Source organism: Schistocerca gregaria, chromosome 4, assembly GCF_023897955.1.
Source record: "Schistocerca gregaria isolate iqSchGreg1 chromosome 4, iqSchGreg1.2, whole genome shotgun sequence".
Classification (NCBI taxonomy): Eukaryota; Metazoa; Arthropoda; class Insecta; order Orthoptera; family Acrididae; genus Schistocerca; species Schistocerca gregaria.
In genome coordinates this window covers 120,596,180-120,615,650 of record NC_064923.1, presented here as the reverse complement: position 1 = coordinate 120,615,650, position 19,471 = coordinate 120,596,180, and the positions used below count along the sequence as shown (strand labels likewise).

The following is a 19,471-nucleotide window of genomic DNA, read 5'->3' as shown; positions in this document are numbered from 1 at the left end:
TGTCTCTTGCACTGATGTTGGAACTTGGGCTTCACAACTGAAGTCTGAAGCAGGTATGGGGAGGATGGAATGCAGATCACTGGATGGCAGAAACTACACTGTTTATAGTGGACACACACCATGGGATACAAAATCATTTATATAATGCAAAGAAACAGGGAGGAGGGGTCCTGAATGTGGTTAATTCAGTCACTACCATCATGGTTGGATAAACAAACTAAAGGAATTGTTGAATGTATGAATGTTATTCATTACTTGAGTATTACACATGAAGAATACATGCAAATAGTAGCAAGGAATAACTCAGACTGAAATCAAAGAACATCTACATCTACATGACTACTCTGCGATTCACATCTAAGTGCTTGGCAGAGGGTTCATCGAACCACAATCATACTATCTCTCTACTATTCCACTCCTGAACAGCGCGCGGGAAAAACGAACACCTAAACCTTTCTGTTTGAGCTTTGATTTCTCTTATTTTATTTTGCTGATCATTCCTACGTATGTAGGTTGGGCTCAACAAAATATTTTCGCATTCGGAAGAGAAAGTTGGTGATTGAAATTTCGTAAAAAGGTCTCGCCGTGACGAAAAACGTCTTTGCTGTAATGACTTCCATCCCAGCTCACTTATCATATCTGCCACACTCTCTCCCCTATTACGTGATAATTCAAAATGAGTGCCCTTTTTTGCACCCTTTCGATGTCCTCTGACAATCCCACATGGTAAGGATCCCACACCGCGCAGCAATATTCTAACAGAGGACGAACGAGTGTAGTGTAAGCTGTCTCTTTAGTGGACTTGTTGCATCTTCTAAGTGTCCTGCCAATGAAATGCAACCTTTGGCTCGCCTTCCCCATAATATTATCTATGTGGTCCTTCCAACTGAAGTTGTTCCTAATTTTAACACCCAGGTACTTAGTTGAATTGACAGCCTTGAGAATTGTACTATTTATCGAGTAATCGAATTCCAACGGATTTCTTTTGGAACTCATGTGGATCACCTCACACTTTTCGTCATTTAGCGTCAACTGCCACCTGCCACACCATACAGCAATCTTTTCTAAATCGCTTTGCAATTGATACTGGTCTTTGGATTACCTTACTAGATGGTAAATTACAGCATCATCTTCGAACAACCTAAGAGAACTGCTCAGATTGTCACCCAGGTCATTTATATAGATCAGGAACAGCAGAGGTCCCAGGATGCTTCCCTGGGAAGCTTCAGTTTTACTCAATGATTTGCCGTCTATTACTATGAACTGCGACCTTCCTGACAGGAAATCATGAATCCAGTCGCACAATTGAGACAATACCCCATAGGTCCACAGCTTGATTAGAAGTCGCTTGTGAGGAACGGTGTCAAAAGCTTTCCGGAAATCTAGAAATAAGGAATCAACTTGAGATCCCCTGTCGATAGCGGCCATTAATTCATGCGAATAAAGAGCTAGCTGCGTTGCACATAGTCACATAGTATGTTTTAGTGTCAAAAGGAGATGTTTGGTGGTCAAGAGAGCACCACACAACTATGTAAACCTTTTTGCTTTACATTTTATCTCCATATTTCTTATTTGCATACATTTGGTTGGATGTTGGGTAGTAATGGAGAAAAGTTGAGCTTGTGATGTGATGGAAAGCAGACACTGTAGGTGGAATTGATAGCTCAAGGAAGCAAATGAATATTAAATTTTATTGTTCTAATATTTGAAGAGTTAAAATGCACAGCAAAGCCAATTTCAAGTCAATCAGCTAAGTAAAAACTATATTTTAGTAATGAGAATATATCCTTCAATGAAGCTCCATCCAGAATACTGACAAAATCAATTCCATTGACAAGTCATTGTATATATAGCATTGAATCAGTGTATTACAAGTTTCAAGTAACTGTTGTTTAAAAATCCACTACAAATGGCAGCTGATTCTGGCTATGATTTTGCCTACCTGAACTTAAAAAATGAAGTACAATCTGTAGTTATTTATTTATCAGGTCCCTTGAGAGTATGAAACCCAAAGCTTCTTGGTCATGGAATGAGTTAGTACATATTTTATGGAATGCTGATTAGAAATTCATAAATGAAGAATTAATGGAGCAGTGAAAAACAAAGTATATGAATAAATAACATATTACAGAGAAAAGTGTGAGGCACTATAGTCAGAATAGAAGGGTACAACAAGTTAGCTTTTCAACCTGGACTTAGGTGATATGCAATTTAAAGTTAAAATACTATCATACACCAGCCCATATTGCATCTCATTCTCTTGGCACCAAATGTGACCTAATGCCATATTTATCTTAATTTAAAGCAACTCCCTGTACTGCAGTTTAAATACCTCATTTTACTCATGACAGAAGTGTCTGTTTGCCATTTCCTGAAATAGTTAATACAAGGAGCAGAGGTGACAAATTAGAAATTACAATTGACTCCCTATGCTTCCGAATATTTAGAAGTTCCTTAATAAGCAGATAGCAGAAAGTGTAGAATAAGGAACAAGGTGATGTTCAAGTGTGAAGTGAAACCTTAAATCCCAAGAAAAGAAAGGTATAGGAATAGCTGTCTATATGCCAGACCAGAATGTAAATTCTCCTATTCCAAAGAGAGTCACAAAAATTTCTGATAGCTGATATCTGGTGGTCTAATATTCTACAGATGTCTCCACATCTTACAATACATAATACAAATCTAGAGCTTACGAATTATAACAAAATGATATTGCACTCATCAGAATGAAATCAACTCACAGTTTCTGTTGTTATACTAGGAAATATCCGCAGAAGGCCAACATTCCGGTTCAGTGCTGTATGAACAGCAAATGGTTCAATGGATGTTGGTCGAAATACAGATCTGAAATCCACTGTAGATAATACATGGAAAAGTTGTATTCAAACTCTCTCAGCAAAGAATAACACATGCCAGAGAAAATTGAATATTTTGTCAAATCTAAGTGAACATATACCTTCAATATCAATGCCAACAGTAGCCAGAGGTGGGAAGTTGAGAGAATCAAAGGCACTGTAACTCGCAGAGCTCACTTTTGTTGTTCTGTTTCCCCTGAAGAGCTTGTGCCCAAAGTAAACAGTTACCTCTGGAATGCTGTAGTTGCCTGCCAAAATAAGTGCACCCAGAAAATTCTCTCTTCCATCACCTCTTGTCTCAAATAATGGAATCTGCAGGAATGAAGAAGAAAGTAAATCAATCAATGTTGTCACTTACACATCACAGTATTGCAATTTAAAGGGCAGTTGGAGAATATTTTCTTAACAATGCAGGTAGTATAAACAGTACATTTCATTTATAATAACAGCACAGCTCATAACAAAAAAACCACACATGCCAAGCTACAGCTTGCATTAGAATTCATCAGCACAGGGAAAAATTCAGAGCTGAAGGAGCAGCCAGCCAAAGAGAGTGTATTTCAACAAAACTATTCTCAGTAATCTTAGAGAAAATTTTCATATCCTTAAACTGGGAACATCAAGTAGGAAAATATTTTGAGACATTTTTGAATCACCTTTGCTTTTTGGATGACATTGCACAATTTTTAAAACAAATTAAAGCAATTACCTGCAACAGTCACATTTGAATTAACATCCATGGTATATTTAAAGGGAAAGCACTCCCATCCTGAGATGGAAACCGTCCTTCACAAGTGTATTTTTGCTTGTTACAGACAAGCTGTCCGATTTATGTTTTATTTTGAAATTGTTCAGCTAATTGTAAATACCTGATAGTCATAATGGAGAGGGCAATCTGCAAACTTGAATACAGCAGATTTTTTATTAAAACCTTTATTTGTCAACATCACACTGTAGAAAACAGTGCTTACTAATTTCAACCTCTTAAAGAATCATCTTCAGATTTCCAAGTTGTTTTAAAATGTCACATATTAGAATACTTCAGAATACAATAGCATTAACAAAAGCAGAATGATATTTTCACTCTGCAAGAGGAATGTGCACTGATATGAACTTCCTGGCAGATTAAAACTGTGTGCCGGACCGAGACTTGAACTCAGGGCCTTTGCCTTTTGCGGAGGAGTGCTCTTCCATCTGAGCTACCCAAGCACAACTCATAATCTGCCCTCTCTGCTCTAATTCCACCAATAGCTCGTCTCATACCAGTCTTTTACCTGTGAAGTTCGGGAGGTATGAGACGGGTTACTGATGGAATTAGAACCGTGATGACACGTTGTGAGTCATGACTGGGTAGCTCAGATGGTAGAGCTCTTGCCCACTAAATGCAAATGTCCTGAGTTTGTGTCTCAATCTGGCACAGTTTTAAAATGCCAGAAAGTTTCATTGACAACAGCAGTTACACAAAAGTTGTGGGGAGTACATACCAGGATAGAAACAACTAATGTTTACATTAGGAGAATAGTAAGATGCTAAGCCATTTCAGCGTTAACATTCTTATGGAAATGTCAATTGTGTAACAAAATAGAATAAAATTATACAAATGTGGTCCAAAATCAATAGCAAGAAGCTATATGCAATAAAATACCAGTAAAAACATACCATACAGTCATATTTACTGTATGTGGATGTGAAACATACTGAGCAAGCTTTGTTGTTGCAAACTGAATGTCACATAAGAAAAGTCATCCTGCCCAGACACAGTATTTGTCACAGTTAACAAGATCAATGCAGCAAACAGACTGACTGGCACTATGTACATGGGCTCACAGGTTATCAAAGATGCCACCAGGTGACAGTGCAGTATTATGAAATGGAAATACAATGTAATATAACAATTAACAGGGGGATATTACATGGTAATTTAAAAAAATAGCACAACTAGTAATTATAGCAATAAAATTTTAATTCTACTTTGTTAAACAGTTGACATTTCCTCAAGGATGTTAACACTGAAATTAGTTAATGACACCACATATTTGTATTCTGTTATGTACTCTTAACAGTTTTTTGCATAGTTACTCTTCTTAATGCTATTGTATTCCAATGTATTCTAATTTGTGGCCTTTTCTAACATCTTCCAGTTCTGAGGATATTGGCAAATCAAGGTTTTAATAAGTAATCTATGGTATTCTCATTCCATAAATCTGAAAACTGTGTTACCTTACACATAATACCACTGACCACATACAGAAATAAAAACTGTCCAAAAATTGTAGAGATGCAGACATGATTCAATTCATACATTAACAAAAGAGACGCAGATCATAGAATCTTGATCTGTATACTTCTCTAACAATAAATTATCACTATACTGCTAAATGCTATTCATGCTTATCCCAGATAAATTTAATTTACATCCACATCTATGTGACTACCTTGCAATTGACACTTAAGTGCCTTGCAGTCTGTTCATCAAAGCATTTTGGCACTATTTCTCTACCATTCCACTCTTGAACAGTGCAGGGGAGAAATAAACATTTAAATCTTTCTGTACAAGCTCTGATATCTCTTATTTAATTATGATGATCACTTTCTTTATGTAGGTGGGCTTCAAAAAATATTTTTACATTCAGAGGAGAAAGCTGGCGATTGAAATTCCATGAAAAGACCTCGTCATAACAAATAATTCCTTTGTTTTAACTATTACTAGCCTTACCATATCCATGACACACACTCTCATATATCGCAGTAATAAAAAGCAAGATACCCTTCCTCAAATGATGTTGACATCCTCCATCTCTACTATCTGGTAAGGATCCCATACAGCACAGCAATAATCCAGAAGAGGACAGACGAAGACAGTGCAGGCAGTCCCTTTAGTTGATATGTTGCATCCTCTAACTGCTTTGCCAATAAAACACAGTCTTTGGTTTACTTCCCCACAACATTATCTATGTTATGTTTCCAATTTAAGTTGTTTGTAATTGTCATCCCCAGATAATCAGTTGATTTGGCAGCCTTTAGATTTGTGTGACTGATCATGTATCTGAAATTTAACAGAAGCCTTTCGATACTCATGAGGATGACCTGACACTTTTCATTAATTAGGATCAATTGCCACTTTCTGCATCATAAATATATCTTGTCTAAATCATATAATGATTGGTTTTGGGCTTCTGAAAACTTTCCTACATGGTAAATGACAGCATCAGTGGCAAACAATATCAGAGGGCTGCTCAGATTGTCTACTAAATCATTTATGTATATTAGAAACAGCAGAGAGCCTATGACACTTCCACGGGAGACACCACATATCTCTTCTGTTTTACTTGATGACTTTCTGTCAGTTACTACAAATAGTGACCTTTCTGAGGAGAATGCATGAATCCAGTCACACAACTGAGATGATATGTCATACACAATGATAGTTCATATGGATGCAAAGTTCTTAGAAGCCTGTGTGAGGAATGTTATCAAAAGCCTTCCGGAAATGTAAAAGTATGGAATTAATTTGAGATCCCCACTGATAGTTTCTCATTACTTCATGAGAACAAAGAGCTACTTGTGTTTCACAAGAATGATATTTTCTGTATTTGTGCTGACTATATATCAACAGATCATTTTCTTTGAGGTAATTCATAATGTTCAAATGCAATATACGCTACAAAACCATGCTGCAAATTGACGTCAGTGATGTGTGTCTATAATTCAGTAGAATGCTCCTATTTTCTTTCTCGAGTATTGATGTGACCTGTACAACTTTCCAGTCTTCATGCACTGATCTTCTGTTGAATAAGTAATGTATATGATTGCTAGATATGGAGTTATTATATCAGCATACCCTGAAAGGTACCTAACTGGTATACAATCTAGACCAGAAGACTTTCCTGTATTAAATAATTTAAATTGCTTCACTACACTGAGGATATCTATTTCCAGATTACTCTTCCTGGCAGCTGTTCTTGATTTGAATTCTGGAATATTTAGTCTGTCTTCTTTGGAAAAGGAATTTCAGATAAATACATTTAGTAATTCCACTTCAGTAGTATTGTCATTGGTAACATTACCATTGCTATAATACTCACTGTGTCTTGCCACTGTTGTATTTTATATATGACCCGAGTCCCTCTGGATTTTCTGCTAGATTTTAAGACAGAACTTCACTGTGGGAACTACACTGAAGAGCCAAGGAAACTGGTACGCCTGCCTAATTTTGTGTAGCACCCCCATAAGCACTCAGAAGTGCTGCAACATGATGTGTCATGGACTCGACTAATGTCTGAAGTAGTGCTGGAGGGAATTGACACCATGAGTCCTGCAGGGCTGTCCATAGTACGAGGGGGTGGAGATCTCTTCCGGGCAGGAAGTTGCAAGGCATCCCAGATATGCTCAATAATGGTCATGTCTAGTGAGGTTGGTGGCCACTGGAAGTGGAGCCACTCTGTTCCTGAAGCCACTCTGTAGCTATTCTGGACCTGTGGGGTGTCGCACTGTCCTGCTGGAATTGCCCAAGTCTGTTGGAATGCACAATGTACATGAATGGATGCAGGTGATCAGATTGATGCTTAGATATGTGTCACCTGTCGGAGTCATATCTAGAAATATCACGGGTCCCATACCACTCAAACTGCACACTCCCCACACAATTAGAGAGGTTCAATAGCTGCAGCAGTCCCCTACTGACATGCATGGTCCATGGATTCACGTCCATCTAAATGATACAATTTAAAACGAGACTCATTCGATCAGGCGACATTTTTTCAGTCATCAACAATCCAATGTCAGTGATGACAGGCCCAGGTAAGGCGTAAAGCTTTGTGTCATGGAGTCATCAATGGTACATGAGTGAGCCTTCGGCTCCGAAAGCCCATATTGGTGATGTTTTATTGAACGGTTTGAACGCTGTCACTTGCTGATGGCCCAGAACTGAAATCTGCAGCAAACTGTGGAAGGTTTGCACTTTTGTCACACTGAATGACACTCTTCAGTAGTTGTTTGTCCTGTTCTTGCATGATCTTTTGCCACAACGGTCAGAGATTTGATGTTTCAACAGATTCCTGATATTCATGTTGTTGTTGTTGTTGTGGTCTTCAGTCCCGAGACTGGTTTGATGCAGGCTCTCTATGTTACTCTATCCTGTGCAAGCTTCTTCATCTCCCAGTACCTACTGCAACCTACATCCTTCTGAATCTGCTTAGTGTAGTCATCTCTTGGTCTCCCTCTACGATTTTTACCCTCCACGCTGCCCTCTAATACTAGATTGGTGATCCCTTGGTGCCTCAGAACATGTCCTACCAACCGATCCCTTCTTCTTGTCAAGTTGTGCCACAAACTTCTCTTCTCTCCAATCCTATTCAATACTTCCTCATTCGTTATGTGATCTACCCATCTAATCTTCAGCATTCTTCTGTAGCACCACATTTCGAAAGCTTCTATTCTCTTCTTGTCCAAACTAGTTATCGTCCATGTTTCACTTCCATACATGGCTACACTCCATACAAATACTTTCAGAAATGACTTCCTGACACTTAAATCTATACTCGATGTTAACACATTTCTCTTCTTCAGAAACGCTTTCCTTGCCATTGCCAGTCTACATTTTATATCCTCTCTACTTTGACCACCATCAGTTATTTTGCTCCCCAAATAGCAAAACTCCTTTACTACTTTAAGTGTCTCACTTCCTAATCTAATTCCCTCAGCATCACCCGACTTAATTCGACTACATTGCATTATCCTCGTTTCGCTTTTGTTGATGTTCATCTTATATACTCCTCTCAAGACACTGTCCATTCCATTCAACTGCTCTTCCAAGTCCCTCGCTGTCTCTGACAGAATTACAATGTCATCGGCGAACCTCAAAGTTTTTATTTCACCTCCATGGATTTTAATACCTACTCTGAATTTTTCTTTTGTTTCCTTTACTGCTTGCTCAATATACAGATTGAATAACATAGGGGAGAGGCTACAACCCTGTCTCACTCCCTTCCCAACCACTGCTTCCCTTTCTTGTCCCTCGACTCTTATAACTGCCATCTGGTTTCTGTACAAATTGTAAATAGCCTTTCGCTCCCTGTATTTTACCTCTGCCTCTTTCAGAATTTGAAAGAGATTATTCCAGTCAACATTGTCAAAAGCTTTCTCTAAGTCTACAAATGCTAGAAATGTAGGTTTGCCTTTTCTTAATCTAGCTTCTAAGATAAGTCGTAAGGTCAGTATTGCCTCACGTGTTCCAGTATTTCTATGGAATCCAAACTGATCTTCCCCGAGGTCGGCTTCTACTAGTTTTTCCATTCGTCTGTAGAGAATTCATGTTAGTATTTTGCAGCTATGGCTTATTAAACTGATAGTTCGGTAATTTTCACATCTGTCAACACCTGCTTTCTTTGGGATTGGAATTATTATATTCTTCTTGAAGTCTGAGGGTATTTCGCCTGTTTCATACATCTTGTTCACCAGATGGTAGAGTTTTGTCAGGACTGGCTCTCCCAAGGCCATCAGTAGTTCCAATGGAATGTTGTCTACTCCAGGGGCCTTGTTTCGACTCAGGTCTTTCAGTGCTCTGTGAAACTCTTCACGCAGTATCGTATCTCCCATCTCATCTTCATCTACATCCTCTTCCATTTCCATAATATTGTCCTCAAGTACATCGCCCTTGTATAGACTCTCTATATACTCCTTCCACCTTTCTGCTTTCTCTTCTTTGCTTAGAACTGGGTTTCCATCTGAGCTCTTGATGTTCATACAAGTGGTTCTCTTATCTCCAAAGGTCTCTTTAATTTTCCTGTAGGCAGTATCTATCTTTCCCCTAGTGAGATAAGCCTTTACATCCTTACATTTGTCCTCTAGCCATCCCTGCTTAGCCATTTTGCACTTCTACTGTATTTCTTTCCCCCATTCCTGACAATTGTTCGATTATGATCTCACTGAAACTCTGTACAACCTCTGGTTCTTTTAGTTTATCCATGTCCCATCGCCTTAAATTTCCACCTTTTTGCAGTTTCTTCAGTTTTAATCTACAGGTCACAACCAATAGATTGTGGTCAGAGTCCACATCTGCCCCTGGAAATGTCTTACAATTTAAAACCTGGTTCCTAAATCTCTGTCTTACCATTATATAATCTATCTGATACCTTTTAGTATCTCCAGGCTTCTTCCATGTATACAACCTTCTTTCATGATTCTTAAACCAAGTATTAGCCATGACTAAGTTGTGCTCTGTGCAAAATTCTACCAGGCGGCTTCCTCTTTCATTTCTTAGCCCCAATCCATATCCACCTACTACGTTTCCTTCTCTCGCTTTCCCTACACTCGAATTCCAGTCACCCATGACTATTAAATTTTCATCTCCCTTCACTATCTGAATAATTTCTTTTATTTGATTATACATGTCTTCAATTTCTTTGTCATCTGCAGAGCTAGTTAGCATATAAACTTGTACTACTGTAGTAGGTGTGGGCTTCGTATCTATCTTGGCCACAATAATGTGTTCACTATGCTGTTTGTAGTAGCTTACCCGCATTCCTATTTTCCTATTCATTATTAAACCTACTCCTGCATTACCCCTATTTGATTTTGTGTTTATAACCCTGTAGTCACCTGACCAGAGGTCTTGTTCCTCCTGCCACCGAACTTCACTAATTCCCACTATATCTAACTTTAACCTATCCATTTCCCTTTTTAAATTTTCTAACCTACCTGCCCGATTAAGGGATCTGACAGTCCACGCTCCAATCCGTAGAACGCCAGTTTTCTTTCTCCTGATAACGACATCCTCTTAAGTAGTCCCCACCCGGAGATCCGAATGGGGGACTATTTTACTTCCGGAATATTTTACCCAAGAGAACGCCATCATCATTTAATCATACAGTAGAGCTGCATGCCCTCGGGAAAAATTACGGCCGTAGTTTCCCCTTGCTTTCATGTTATACTCGTGAAATGGTATACGGGTAAATCCCCACTTCATCAACCTCACAGTTGCCGTGTCCCATCATTCATGCACTGACTATAACACTATGTTCAAACTCATTTAAATCTTGATAACCCGTCATTGTAGCAGTAGTAACCTATCTAACAACTGTGCCACACTCTTTTTGTCTTATATAGGCACTGCCAACTGCAGTGCCTTATTCTGCCTCTTTACAGATCTCTGTATTTGAACACACATGCATATACCAGTTTCTTTGGCTCTTCAGTGTATTAAAGTCATCTGATAAAGAAGTCCACATTAAATTTTGAGCTTCTGTGAAATTGTGCCAATATTGTGGATTTTTGCATTCTTTTAAATTTGGCAGGTTTTTGTCATTGCTTCCGCTACAGTGTTCTGACCTGCTTTATGTCCCATGGGAGGTGAGTTCTATCTCTTATTAATTTATCTGTTATAAATCTCTCAATTGTCTATGCTTACATAGTTAGTTCTGACTAAATGAAGACTGTCTCTCAGAAAGGTCTCGAATGAATGCTTTTTAAATAGACACATTTTATGTTTATTTCTGGTAATCAAGTAAATTGGAAAAATACCTGCTACTGTGAAAAAACATTGACATCTCCTCAGCTATTCTAAGTAGCTGCTGCTTATCTGATATTGGTAGCTTAATATCTACTTGATTATGATGGAATTTCTCAAAGAAAATATTTACCTACACCTGTATAAACAGTGACCTATTTACAATGTGATACTACTTGTCAGGCAGCTTCCAAACAACACTGCCTCTTGCATGTATCTAATGGAACTTTTCTATCCCTAAATTTGGTCTTACATCTATATGGAATGTAGTGTAATGAGAGACAGAACAACATCACTATTGATTGAAATGGCAGGACTCTAAATGAGCAAAAACCCATCCGGACAGCTGCCCATGTTAGCATGCCACTTCTGAAGTTCTGGAGTTCAGAGAGGTGCTGGCCCAAAGTCGAATCTGCTTGGCAGATTAATGATGACAGGTAGTGCGTTGGACAGCCTGGATTTGGTTTTTAGTTAGTTCCCCCCCACATCCATCAATATGAATACCAGTCCAAAAATATCCTCAAACTTTTAGATGGAATAACACAAAATGCAGACAGCTGGGGTACGCAAATTCCATCTGACGGGGAGGGGGGAAGACCAGGGGTGGCAACAAGAAGGGCATCCAAGCACCCTCTACCAATAACACTGTCAAATCACACAGGATAAGGTATGGATTAGGAATGAACTATAAATGACCAGATAAAGGTAGCAAGTACATTTAATATTAATTTCTTAACTGTAGCAGAAAACAGAGCGACAAAAAGCTTGAAGGAAAAACCAAAACAGCATGTCAAAAAAGAAATTGACATAAAATTCAATAATATGGATGTCTCACCCGATTCTCCATCAGAAATTATATATACTTTCATAAACAAAAGCTCATCTGGATTTGATGGTGTTTTCAACAGAGTACCATAAAATTTACATATAACAAGTTTTATCACACTGAAATATGTAACACATCATTGACCTGGGCATTTTTCAAGAGAGATTGGAACTCCTCTGCAAAAAAAATTTAAAAGAAGAGATGTCAGTAACTACAAATAAACTCACTACTGACATCATTTTCCAAAATTTTTGAGGTGATATGCTCTAGAATAGTATCCTACCTGAGGAACAATAATAAACTTAGTGGATCGAAGTTTGGATTTCAGAAGAGTTAATCAGCAGAGAATACCAGTTACACATTCACTAACCAAATGTTATGAACATTAAATAATAAAATATCACCAGTTGGTGTTTTCTCTAACCTATCTAAGGCATTTTACTATATAAATAAATTAGGAATAAAGGATCCCACTCACAAAATAGAAGAAACATTGAGTAATCAATAGGCACACAAAAAAGAATGAAAACTTTGCAAGCTTTCAAACAAATCCTTTAATGAACAGGTGCCTGCTCCCCCACCCCCTACCAACTCTCTCTCTCTCTCTCTCTCTCTCTCTCTCTCTCTCTCTCTCTCTCTCTCTCCTGCGCAACTACATTGTGCTGGCTGCACATGCATTGCTGGAACTGCAGTTTGGCAGGTAGAATGGGGTGAAAGGTTGTGTTGGGTGAAGTGTATGGAGGGAGAAAGAGGCAGGCAGGAAACAGGTTCAGAAGGGAGAGGCAGCAGGTGAATGGGATAGGAATGCAATGAGAGTTGGGCAATGGGGCCAGTGATTTCACATGGCACATCCACTCTCAACCCTTTGTTACAGGAGACATGCCACTGTGGAAGGCCCAGGTGCAAGACCTGCTCGATTTGTCCAGCCAGCACATCCTACTATAGTCCTATGGCAAGCTTATAGTATCCCATCAGAGGCAGGGCCACCTGTGAAAGCAGACATGTCATATACCAGCTCTGTTGCAATTTCTGCACAGCACCTTAAGCGGGCATGACTACCAACTGGCTGTCACCAGAATGAATGGTCAATAGCAAACTGTGGCCAAGACTACAGCTGACTACTTGGTGACAGAACATGCTCGAGTTCATTGGCTGCTTCCCTGCTTGTGTTATATGGATCCTTCCCCCACACAAACTTTTCTGAAATATACAGATGGGGGCTATCCTTACAACACACCCTACTCTCTCATAAACCTCCTGGCCTCAATATCCACTAAGCCACTGCACCCACACCCTCTACCCAACACAGCCTATCTTTCTTGTGTCTCGTCGCCCTCTCCCAAATTAACTCCTCCATATTGTTACCCCTCCCTATTAATTCCTTCGTACTGAAACTTCCTGGCAGATTAAAACTGTGTGCTGGACTGAGACTCGAACTTCGGACCTTTGCCTTTCGCGGTCAACTGCTCTACCTTCTGATCTACCCAAGCACGACTCACACCCTATTCTCACAGCTTTACTTCCATCAGTACCTCGTCTCCTACTTTCCAAACTTCACAGAAGCTCTCCTGCGAACCTTGGAGAACTAGCACTCTTGGAAGAAAGGATATTGCAGAGACATGGCTTAGCCACAGCCTGGGGGATGTTTCCAGAATGAACTGTTACCATCATGGACGCCATGAACTCACCAGTTCAGGTGCCAGCATGTTGCGGCATTCCTTAACCTGTGCACTTGCTGCTTCTCCCTCCCACATTGCTGTACAATGAATATGCTGGCTCCTATCAAGGCACTACATGCTTCCTGCCTCTCCCCTCCCCCCCACCCCTGCTTACCACGCCCAACGCAATCCTTCAGACCAGTCCACCTGCCAAACAGCACTCCCAGCACTGTAGAAGGGGAAGTCAAACACAAAAGAGACAGATTGAAAAAAAGCAAATAAACTACATATTATTTCAAAAGTAATTATCACAACCATTAATACATTTACCCCACTGTGGGACAAGATGGCCAGTACCTTCATGGAAAAATATTTGCAGTTGCCTGTGGAACCATGATTATGCCCGAGTGTGCACCTCTTTGTCCAAAGTAAATTGATGGCTACAAACCTCTTTCTTCAGGGCCAAAAAGACATGGAAATTGCATGGAGAGAGATTGTAGCTGTGTGAAGGATATGTAAGGGCTTCCCAACTAAACATCTGAAATGTAGTCAAAATGACCTTGGCAACATGTAGACCCACCCACATGTTTTGAGTAAGGCATGAAGTTTTTCTGGGAAGCCCTTACACACCCTCCTCATAGTCCTGCTTTGTCCTCATGTGATTTCCATGAAGAAAGATAGTTACATGTCATCACACAAAGAGGTGTGTGCCTGCATACAATCATGGTTCTGCAAACATCAGCAAACATTTTTCCATGAAGGCACTGCCAGACTTGTCTCACAGCAGGATAAACATATTTATAGTTATGGTGATTACTTTTGAAATAACAAGCAGTATACTTACTTTTTTCCATCTGTCTCATTTTCATTTTGCTGCTCCTTATAAATTCACATTTTCATTTATTCTAAACTAGATTTCAAAAACTACGTATACAGTTTAGTTAAACTCGAGAACAGCAAACAGTCTGAATGTCACTAAATAAATGCAATCACTAATTAGTGTGTAATTTGAAATCAATTTTATGTCTTTGCTTTTAAAGTATATTTTATTAATTTTCAATCTAATAAAGATACTTCTACCTGTATTTTTGGTTGCAAAAACCTTCTTGTATTTTTTAGTAACATAATTTCTACATATTTTATCAAAATTCCACAAATATTGCTTGGAATTTTAACGGTGATCATGACCAATGTAAGAAAAAGTAGTGGTTGTCATCATGTACTTATATACAGCAGCAGCACTCATCAGTTCATCAGTCAGACAGTTAGTTGGTTGCTTAACAGACATCAGAGGTTGGAGAGGGTCCATTCCAATAATACTCGTTAGCACATACGACAACCCAGATTGTTGTGGAAGACATGATCGAAAGTCAGATGGGTATCTATGACCATAACTAAAATACGTATCCTTTTTTGTTAAAATTTACTACTTCATGATGCACATGTGTTAAAAAGGTTAGTCATCTGAGTTTGTTATTTTAAATATTTAACTCGTTATTAGTCCCTTAATAAGTGGAATATTACACTGATTTGCATAGAATCAACAGTTCTGAGCTGTATTTAACCGAAACTGATTTATCTTTTGATGGTGGTGGTTATGTGTGTGTCCTCCCCCATGAACCATGGACCTTGCCATTGGTGCGGAGACTTGCGTGCCTCAGCGATACGGATAGCCGTACCTTAGGTGCAACCACAACAGAGGAGTATCTGTTGAGAGGCCAGACAAACGTGTGGTTCCTGAAGAGGGGCAGCAGCCTTTTCAGTAGTTGCAGGGGCAACAGTCTGGATGATTGACTGATCTGGCCTTGTAACAATAACCAAAACGGCCTTGCTGTGCTGGTACTGTGAACGGCTGAAAGCAAGGGGAAACTACGGCCGTAATTTTTCCCGAGGGCATGGAGCTTTACTGTATGATTAAATGATGATGGCGTCCTCTTGGGTAAAATATTCCGGAAGTAAAATAGTCCCCCATTCGGATCTCAGGGCGGGGACTACTCAGGAGGACGTCGTTATCAGGAGAAATAAAACTGGCATTCTACAGATCGGAGCGTGGAATGTCAGATCACTTAATTGGGCAGGTAGGTTAGAAAATTTAAAAAGGGAAATGGACAGGTTAAAGTTAGATATAGTGGGAATTAGTGAAGTTCGGTGGCAAGAGGAACAAGACCTCTGGTCAGGTGACTACAGGGTTATAAACACAAAATCAAATAGGGGTAATTCAGGAGTAGGTTTAATAATGAATAGGAAAATAGGAATGCGGGTAAGCTACTACAAACAGCATAGTGAACGCATTATTGTGGCCAAGATAGATACGAAGCCCACACCTACTACAGTAGTACAAGTTTATATGCCAACTAGCTCTGCAGATGACAAAGAAATTGAAGACATGTATAATCAAATAAAAGAAATTATTCAGATAGTGAAGGGAGATGAAAATTTAATAGTCATCGGTGACTGAAATTCAGTAGTAGGAAAAGGGAGAGAAGGAAACGTAGTAGGTGAATATGGACTGGGGCAAAGAAATGAAAGAGGAAGCCACCTGGTAGAATTTTGCACAAAGCACGACTTAAGCACAGCTAACACTTGATTCAACAATCATAAAAGAAGGCTGTATACATGGAAGAAGCCTGGAGATACTAAAAGGTATCAGATAGATTATATAATGGTAAGACAGAGATTTAGGAACCAGGTTTTAAATTGTAAGACATTTCCAGGGGCAGATGTGGACTCTGACCACAATCTATTGGTTGTGACCTGTAGATTAAAACTGAAGAAACTGCAAAAAGGTGGAAATTTAAGGCGATGGGACATGGATAAACTAAAAGAACCAGAGGTTGTACAGAGTTTCAGTGAGATCATAATCGAACAATTGTCAGGAATGGGGGAAAGAAATACAGTAGAAGAAGAATGGGTAGCTTTGAGGGATGAAGTAGTGAAGGCAGCAGAGGATCAAGTAGGTAAAAAGATGAAGGCTAGTAGAAATCCTTCAGTAACAGAAGAAATACTGAATTTAATTGATGAAAGTAGAAAATATAAAAATGCAGTAAATGAAGCAGGCAAAAAGGAATACAGACGTCTCAAAAATGAGATCGACAGGAAGTGCAAAATGGCTAAGCAGGGATGGCTACAGGACAAATGTAAGGACGTAGAGGCTTATCTCACTAGAGGAAAGATAGATACTTTCTACAGGAAAATTAAAGAGACCTTTGGAGAAAAGAGAGCCACTTGTATGAACATCAAGAGCTCAGATGGAAACCCAGTTCTAAGCAAAGAAGAGAAAGCAGAAAGGTGGAAGGAGTATATAGAGGGTCTATACAAGGGCGATGTACTTGAGGACAATATTATGGAAATGGAAGAGGATGTAGATGAAGATGAAATGGAAGATACGATACTGAGGGTAGAGTTTGACAGAGCACTGAAAGACCTGAGTCGAAACAAGGCCCCCGGAGTAGACAATATTCCATTGGAACTACTGACGGCCTTGGGAGAGCCAGTCCTGACAAAACTCTACCATCTGGTGAGCAAGATGTATGAAACAGGTGAAATACCCTCAGACTTCAAGAAGAATATAATAATTCCAACCCCAAAGAAAGCAGGTGTTGACAGATGTGAAAATTACCGAACTATCAGTTTAATAAGCCATAGATGCAAAATACTAACACGAATTCTCTACAGACGAATGGAAAAACTAGTAGAAGCCGACCTCGGGGAAGATCAGTTTGGATTCTGTAGAAATGTTGGAACACGTAAGGCAATACTGACCCTATGACTCATCTTAGAAGCTAGATTACGGAAGGGCAAACCTATGTTTCTAGCATTTGTAGACTTAGAGAAAGCTTTTGACAATGTTGACTGGAATACTCTCTTTCAAATCCTGAAGGTGGCAGGGGTAAAATACAGGGAGCGAAAGGCTATTTACAATTTGTACAGAAACCAGATGGCAGTTTTAAGAGTTGAGGGACATGAAAGGGAAGCAGTGGTTGGGAGGGGAGTGAGACAGGGTTGTAGCCTCTCCCCGATGTTATTCAATCTGTATATTGAGCAAGCAGTAAAGGAAACAAAAGAAAAATTTGGAGTAGGTATTAAAATCCATGGAGAAGAAATAGAAACTTTGATGTTCGCCGATGACATTGTAATTTTGTCAGAGACAGCAAAGGACTTGGAAGAGCAGTTGAACGGACTGGATAGTGTCTTGAAAGGAGGATATAAAATGAACATCAACAAAAGCAAAACGAGGATAATGGATGTAGTCGAATTAAGTCGGGTGATGCTGAAGGAATTAGATTAGGAAATGAGATACTTAAAGTAGTAAAGGAGTTTTTCTATTTGGGGAACAAAATACCTGATGATGGTCAAAGTAGAGAGGATATTAAATGTAGACTGGCAATGGCAAAGAAAGCATTTCTGAATAAGAGAAATTTGTTAACATCGAGTATAGATTTAAGTATCAGGAAGTCATTTCTGAAAGTATTTGTATGGAGTGTAGCCATGTATGGAAGTGAAACATGGACGATAAATAGTTTGGACAAGAAGAGAATAGAAGCTTTTGAAATGTGGTGCTACAGAAGAATGCTGAAGATTGGATGGGTAGATCACATAACGAATGAGGAAGTATTGAATAGGTTTGGGGAGAAGAGAAGTTTGTGGCACATCTTGACCAGAAGAAGGGATCGGTTGGTAGGACATGTTCTGAGGCATCAAAGGATCACCAATTTAGTATGGGAGGGCAGCGTAGAGGGTTAAAATTGTAGAGGGAGACCAAGAGATGACTACACTAAGCAGATTCAGAAGGATGTGGGTTCCAGTGGGTACTGGGAGATGAAGAAGCTTGCACAGGATACAGTAGTATGGAGAGCTGCATCAAACCAGTCTCAGGACTGAAGACCACAACAACAACAACAACAACATGTGTGTGTGTTGTGGGTAATTAGAAGTGGGTTTTACAATTAAAAGTTTATTGTGTTTATCCAACAGAATTGTCTACAAGCTGTGAAAGTTGGAAGCAAGAAAAGATTAATTGCAGACTAATTATTACTTTCACCGTCTGTCTTTATTAACATACAAGACGGAAGAGGTGGTGAAGGCTACTGCTGACTTAAACACTAAAGTGGATAGGTCAAGTGCTAATTTAAATGTTAGATTAATGCAAATTTTCACCTGCACTATTTGTGAGTGGGACAGAAAAAGAATTTACTAGTGGCGGCACAAGTTACCCTCCACTATGCACCGTATGGAGGCTTGCAGATTGATTGTAGTTGTGGACAAATATGTAGCTGTAGATCTCAAGAGAGGGTCACTCACTAGTCATGCCGCCTGAGCCTTAATTTAAGTGTTCACCTACGAAGTGTGGTTTGAATAAATCAGTGACTGTTATATGGAGCTAATCTGCTTTACATCACAGACCTTTTATTATCCAAGTCGAAGTCCAAGTCATAACTTGAGTAAAATCTGCAGTTGCATCACATTAATATCAGCTCAAAGGTGTACTGCGACATATTTTCCACACCATTCAATGTACAGAGCTATCAAGTAGATACATGTTGCAAGGTTAATACATTATGTAAAATGCAAAGTGTGTTCTTTGGTCAACATAAACACAGGATCTGGAAGTTCTGAATGTTTATTT

General features: G+C 39.2%; 1 protein-coding gene across 1 annotated transcript in view; it reads right to left on the bottom strand.

Moving 5' to 3' along the window:
* Positions 1-19,471, bottom strand: part of LOC126266748 (L-asparaginase-like) — a 358,132-nt gene that overhangs the window by 75,435 nt on the left and 263,226 nt on the right. The window contains exons 5-6 of the mRNA XM_049971252.1: positions 2,957-3,167; positions 2,742-2,854 (exon numbers count right to left, since the gene is read on the bottom strand). Of these exons, the coding sequence (XP_049827209.1) occupies positions 2,742-2,854; positions 2,957-3,167 (324 nt within the window). The remainder of the gene's footprint in view (positions 1-2,741; positions 2,855-2,956; positions 3,168-19,471) is intronic.